Source organism: Echinops telfairi, unplaced genomic scaffold, assembly GCF_000313985.2.
Source record: "Echinops telfairi isolate 266 unplaced genomic scaffold, ASM31398v2 ScPeMD7_5592;HRSCAF=6446, whole genome shotgun sequence".
Classification (NCBI taxonomy): Eukaryota; Metazoa; Chordata; class Mammalia; order Afrosoricida; family Tenrecidae; genus Echinops; species Echinops telfairi.
This window is the reverse complement of record NW_022109491.1, coordinates 11005466-11011573: the sequence shown is the minus strand read 5'-3', so window position 1 is coordinate 11011573 and position 6108 is coordinate 11005466. Positions and strand designations below refer to the sequence as shown.

Genomic DNA, 6108 nt, shown 5'->3' with positions numbered 1-6108 from the left:
CGCCGCCCCCTCATGAGCCTCTGTTTTTCCCACAGTGGGACCCAGCTCGCCTGAACGAATCCACCACCTTTGTGTTGGGATCCCGAGCCAACAAGTACGTCTGAGAGATGTGGCGTGCACTGTGGGGGGCAGCTCAGGGCCACCGCTGGACTCCTTACCTCCCCCGTTACTTTTCAGGGCGCTGGGCATGGGAGGCACCAGAGGGAGGATCTACATCAAGCATCCGCACCTCTTCAAGGTAGGTGAGGGGTGAGAGCCAACCAGGCTCCTGCACGGCACTGATGCGCTTGGAACAACCATGGGCATCGCTGTGCCGGGAACTCAGGCTGCAGCAGCGCCTCCGCCTTCCCGTGTGCCGGGCACTGATTTAAACCACACTTCCATTGTGCCCTGGTACCGTCTGGAAGGCCGATAGTATTCTTCTTATTTTTATAACTGAAAACAGGCACTTTGAGAAAGACTAAGTGCCGGGCCCCAGGTTCCTCAGCGAGGAGTCCGAGTAGAGCTGCCCCAGAGGGTTTCTAAGACGTGCGGAGGCAGACTCCTTCCTCTCGCAGCACTGCACTGGCATCCCCATGCATGCCCCATGGTTAGCAGGGGAGCACTTACACTACCGCACCACCAGGGCTCGGGAGTAAGGAGTGGGACGCAGGCCCTGCTGGACCTTCTCACAGGAGAGGGTGCTCCTGAGAACAGCTTTTGGGGGGTGGGGCGGTCAGGCCTGGAATTCACTCGCCTGCCCTCTTAGGCGAATCTGTATTTTTGGTGGTCTCAAAAGCCAGCAGGCATTCTGGGGGAATGATGCACGATGCACGATGTGCTGGAACTACAGCACGGCCAAATCCGACAGCACTGCCTCTGCTGAGCAGAGGCCAGCAGCGGCCTGTTTCTGTCCACCTGAGGGTTTTACATTTCTCACGGGTGCTTTTTTAAGCAGACAACAAAAAGATGACTTCAAAACAAAGGTAGACGAGGGAGCTTCAAGAAGCTCATGGGAAAGGGGACTGAAAGGCTAGCTTACTGTTTCCATGCACTTTTGGAAGCCCCTCATCGGTGCCGGCAAAGCTAAAGGAGTGACGCCTGGTCCCTCACTGCAGTGTGCTGAGTGCTGTGCATTGCGTGAGTGCTGTCTCAGAGATGGGTTCTGGTTGTTGTTAAATCCAGCCCTCATCCTGTCACTTTTCAGTAGCTACTCGGGAGCCCAGGTGGCCCAGTGGGTCACACACTGAGCAGGTAACCAAAGGGCCAGCAGTGTGAACCCCCCAGCTGCTCCACGGGAGGAACATTCACATGCTCAGAAACCCCAAAGGGCAGTTCCACTCTGCCCTGGGGGATCGCTGATGTGGAATCAACTGGTGGCGAGGTTGTTGTGTGGTTCTGTCTAGAATAGACATCCCATAGTCACTCCCCCATTGACAAAGTTTACGCACACTATTTGCGGTAGAGAACAACACTGCAGCAGCCCTTCTGGCACCAGAGTCCTTGTATGCGGGTAGGGGTGCTGAGGGGCAGGTCCTGAAAGGGGAAGTGCTGGCTCAGAGTGCGTGCCTCTAAAATCTTGATTACTACTCCTGTCACTTGGGAAGTGACCTAGTCACTTATCACCGAAGGGTGATGACCGGGCAGGCCAGAGTGTCCGGCTGTCTCAAATACGCTTCCTAGTTGATAAAGCCTACCTTTCTCAAACGCTTTTTTAAGTACCAGAGACCGAGTGTAGCACTTGGTATTCACGATCTCATGCTTAACAACCCTGTGTCATTTTACATGTGGGAAAACTGAGACCCAAGAAAAGTATGCCCAGGTTTACATCATCTAAAATGGGGACACCACAGGTGCCCCAGGGTGTAGTAGATTACACATTGGGGCTTCTAACCCCCAAGGTCAGCAGTTTGAAACCACCCACTGTTCAGGGAAAGATGCGGCTTCCTACTCCCATGAAGGGTTACAGTCTCAGACACCCACAAGGCCTTTCTACTCTGTCCTAGAGGGTGACTGCGAGTTAGAATCAACTCAGTGGCTGTGAGTTTGGTTCCGTTTGGGTTTGTGTAACACCACAGCCAGGTTCTTAACCAGGAATCTCGTCTCCCTCCCCTGGGCACGAGGTGTCCTGGTTTCTCACATAGAGCTATGGCCACCTTGGTAACCTGGGTGCTGCAAGTGCCCTGCCTCGCGTCACTTTGTGAAAGCAACAGCTCGAAATAAATGTGTCCCAGTCCCACTCGCCTCTAGAGATGCTGTGTTTTGAGAAACAAGGGGTGTGGGAACTAGAAGTGCCCTAGATCTTTGGAAAATGAGTCCTTTACCCTAGCCTCCTAGGAATTAGCTTTCTCTGCAGACACTGGTGAGCCCTCCCCACCCGCCAGACCAGGACAAGGTCTTGTTGGTAAGAACCACTCAAGCGAATGCCAAGAGTCGGCTCTGGGCCCCAGTGAGCAAGGTCCACCCCCTGCACCAGCCTAAAGTTTCCCCTGTGCCTTTGTCCCTCACAGTATGCAGCTGACCCCCAAGACAAGCACTGGCTGGCAGAGCAGCATCATATGCGGGCAACAGGGGGGAAGATGGTAAGCATTGTCCCCACAGACCTCTGTCCTGGGCCCACCAGGACTCTGACTCTCTATGGTTGGCTGTGAGAAAGAGACTTTAGAGTAGAGCGGGCCCATTCCTGTGGCCCCAGGATTCCCTTTCCTATGCCTAGGTATCACCTGCACACTTCATCCCCCGCCCCAGACCACCTCTCTGGAATATAAGTTTGATTACCTAGTTCACAGGGTCTATGAGAAAAATCAAAAAGAAACAGGGCTGGGGGAAAACTGCCTCCCAGAGAAGGCATCCCATCCCAATGTAATGAACAGCATCCCGTCTGTGGGGGGCTCTCAGGGGGACACCCCCTCCCCCTTCACCCAGAGCTGGCATCGGCCTTAGCCCACAACAGTTCTCCACCAGGACGCGCCCAGCGCCAGTCAGCAGTGCCATCTGCCATGGCTTCTGTTTTGCCCTGAAGCCCAAGACCAAAGTGTGTCAGTCCCAAAGCCCCCGGAAAGCATCCTCCTGGCTTCCTGTTAGCGTGTACGGTTCACCAGCTCCCTCGCCCTTGTGGAGTAAGCCCACTTGGGAACCTTTTTGAAAAGAAGAGGCTATGGAAAATTAACCCCCAGCCTCCGTTCTATCCATAAACTTCCCAGAGGAGTGAAGAGCTGTCTCTGGGAGCTCGTTCCCGGACAGCCCCTCACAGCGCCCCTGCAAGCCCAGGGGCAGGCCTTACCATGAAGTGAAGCAGGTGTGCAGTCAGGTGCACTTGGGGCCACTGAATGCTCCCTGCTACTGCCCTCCCCAGGCCTACCTCCTCATTGAAGAGGACATCCGGGACCTCGCTGCCAGCGATGACTACAGGTAAAGCCCCTGGGTCTCCTGTCCCTCCGATACGCACTGCCTCAGGGGCCCTGGGGATGAGGACGGGCCCACAGCCTGCCTTGCTCAGATGTCCCTCCTTCCTGTCTCTGCCAGGGCCTGCCTCGACCTGAAGTTGGAGGAGCTGAAATCCTTTGTCCTCCCCACCTGGATGGTTGAGAAGATGCGCAAGTACATGGAAACCCTCCGGACTGAACATGAACACCGTGCCGAGGCACCCCCCCAGACCTGAGACCAGGCCCCTGACTGCACTTGGACATCCTCTGAGGCCCCGTCTCCTGTGGCTGGAGCCACCTCTGCGCACGCGGGCCTTCTTCTTGCAGGATGCCAGCTTTATTGCCCTGTGCCTGGGCTAGTCGTAGTGACTCGGCGCAGAGCACCCCAGACTGGCATGTGGTTCTGTATTGTGAGAGTTACTGGGATAAGAAGCAATTAAAAGGTTTGTAATAAAGCCAGATGGTGAGCCTGCTGTGTGGTCCACCCTGTGGCAACCAAGACACCTCCGGAGCTCTGGAAGAGACTGTCTGAAGAGTGAAGGGACCCACCTGGTCCCCTTCCCAGGTTGCATCTAGGATGGATGCCCCTGCGGCCCTTTAAGTCTGTTTTATGAGGGCAACTACCCTGGCCCTCGGTTTCTTAGCTCTTCACCCTCTAAGGGTTAGATGTGATGGGCTGAGTTGGGGGAGGGCCCACGTGAAAAACTGCCGAATGGCATTACTACCCCAGACTGACACCTCTAAGGTCCCACAGCAAGCCCACTGCTTGGTTATTAGCTTCTAGTTGCCCTCCCACCCTCCACCCCCTGCCCCGCTCGCTTAGATTGTCAAGACACCTGGAGTTCCAGGAAAGAGCACTATAATGGAGAAGGGGGGAAGGTGACTTTCCCCGAAAGTGGAGACAGTCCAGGCCAGAAGAGGGCTTGGTTGGGTGTGTCAGGCCAGATGCTAAAACAGCTGCGCGTTTGACTTTAAGGCGTTCATCCCACGTGCACGTTTTCTAGCCCTTTAATGGTCGGCGTTTTCCACCAATCCAGTATAGATACATTAGTTACCGGCAGCCTCTCCTGCCAATCGTCTCAGGAGCTAGAGCCTGCTGCCCGATAGTGACGCGTTGGTGGGTGGGTCCAACGGTTGCGCAGTAACGGAGCGCTCCATTGGCTGGATCAAACCCAAGCGGGCCGCTGATTGGCTGACGCTGTCAGAGGGTTACAATTCAAACGCGAGCGGGTGGACACACTACCCTGCAGTTGCCGTCCAGTCTTCCGAGACCCTGTCTGCCAACACCGTGCGAATGGCCTCCCAAAACCGCGACCCAGCCGCAGCCAGTGTCGTAGCCGCCCGAAAAGGAGCCGAGCCCAGCGGGGGCGCAGCCCGGGGTTCCGTGGGCAAGAGGTAAGCGAGGCAGAGGTGAAACACCCTCCGGCGCCCGGCGTGCCGCGGCACGAGCTGAGAGCTGGACCTCCGAGACCCCCACCTCCTCCGGGGGCCCGGGCAGCCTGGAGGGCAGCGAGGCTACGCCTGGACCGCTGCTCTTTGAAACCCTTCCGAATTTGGATGGGTGGGTGGGGACGCTGCCCTGCTCTCGCCCGCGGCGGGACCCAGAGGAGGCTACTCGGGACCCTCTGCCTTTGGGGGCCGGGCGAGCGGGGAGAGATTGAGGTTGAGAGCCGGGAGGGACGCCCGGGAGTAGTAATGACAACGTGCCAGGAGCTTCCGGCAGGAGCCTACAACGAGGGAGGGTCTGGACTCCATCGGCCCGACTGTAGAGATGGGCCGAGGGGGAAACCTCCGTGGCTGCTCGCCAGACCCCAGGTGACACGATGCTCCCTTTACAGGCTACAACAGGAGCTGATGACCCTCATGGTGAGTGACTAAGCCGCGCACGTCCCCAGCCAAGTGGTCCCACCCAGTCACTATTAGCCGCCCTCCCACGGCACGCCCTTTGCTGAATATTGAGCTGGAAATGGGCACCCACAGCTCCTCCTCCACTTTTTCTTTGCCTGTCCCATCCCCTCGTGCAAAAGTTCTCGTCCCAGGCCTTCCCTCCATCCAGCTGGCTCCGCTTCACTGCCCGACGCCCCTCTGGGAGCATTTCCCATCCCGGCGCCCCATGAAGTGCTCTCCCCCTAGAAGTCCCAGAGACTATTCAGCCCGAATTCTCCCAGCTGCTCCCACGTGCCCCTCTCTCTGGTCTGTGAAGCCTTTATGTGACTAACTGGCTGGGACTGTGTGGAGGCCCAGCAACCAAGGGGAGTGTGGGTACCGAGAGCAGTCTCAGGCTCCCCTGCATAAACCCTTGCTGCCCTACCAGGCCTGCTCCAAACGGGTGTGTCTGACCCTACGAGTCTAATCACATCCCCCAGTAGGCGCCTCTCAACCCAGTCACTTTATTTTGGATCAAAACGTGGCAAGGCTGAGGGGTAGGGGCACGCCACAGGTCTGCATTGTGATACCCAGGAAGTGTCATTCCCTCCCCAGATGTCTGGCGACAAAGGAATCTCTGCCTTCCCGGAATCAGACAACCTTTTCAAGTGGATAGGGACCATCCACGGAGCAGCTGGTACAGTAAGTATAGAGTTGGGGTGCAGAGGGAGAAACTCAGGTACCTGGTCTGCTTCTGCAGGGCTAATCCCTCCTCTGAGGCGAGCTGCTCACTGCTCCGAGCCTGTTGGGTTTGTTTTCTTCCCAAGTTAGAATAAAA

At 56.8% G+C, this 6108-nt stretch overlaps 2 protein-coding genes across 2 annotated transcripts in view; both read left to right on the top strand.

Annotated features, from left to right (window-relative positions):
* DNTTIP1 (deoxynucleotidyltransferase terminal interacting protein 1) overlaps nt 1-3865 on the top strand; it is a 10405-nt gene extending 6540 nt beyond the window's left edge. Inside the window, exons 7-11 of the mRNA XM_045295490.1 lie at nt 36-94; nt 178-238; nt 2490-2561; nt 3335-3390; nt 3505-3865. Coding sequence (XP_045151425.1) covers nt 36-94; nt 178-238; nt 2490-2561; nt 3335-3390; nt 3505-3640 — 384 coding nt within the window. The 3' untranslated portion in view covers nt 3641-3865. The remainder of the gene's footprint in view (nt 1-35; nt 95-177; nt 239-2489; nt 2562-3334; nt 3391-3504) is intronic.
* Nucleotides 3866-4601: 736 nt separating this feature from the next.
* Nucleotides 4602-6108, top strand: part of UBE2C (ubiquitin conjugating enzyme E2 C) — a 7917-nt gene continuing 6410 nt past the window's right edge. The window contains exons 1-3 of the mRNA XM_004698299.3: nt 4602-4799; nt 5243-5270; nt 5886-5972. Coding sequence (XP_004698356.2) covers nt 4699-4799; nt 5243-5270; nt 5886-5972 — 216 coding nt within the window. The 5' untranslated portion in view covers nt 4602-4698. The remainder of the gene's footprint in view (nt 4800-5242; nt 5271-5885; nt 5973-6108) is intronic.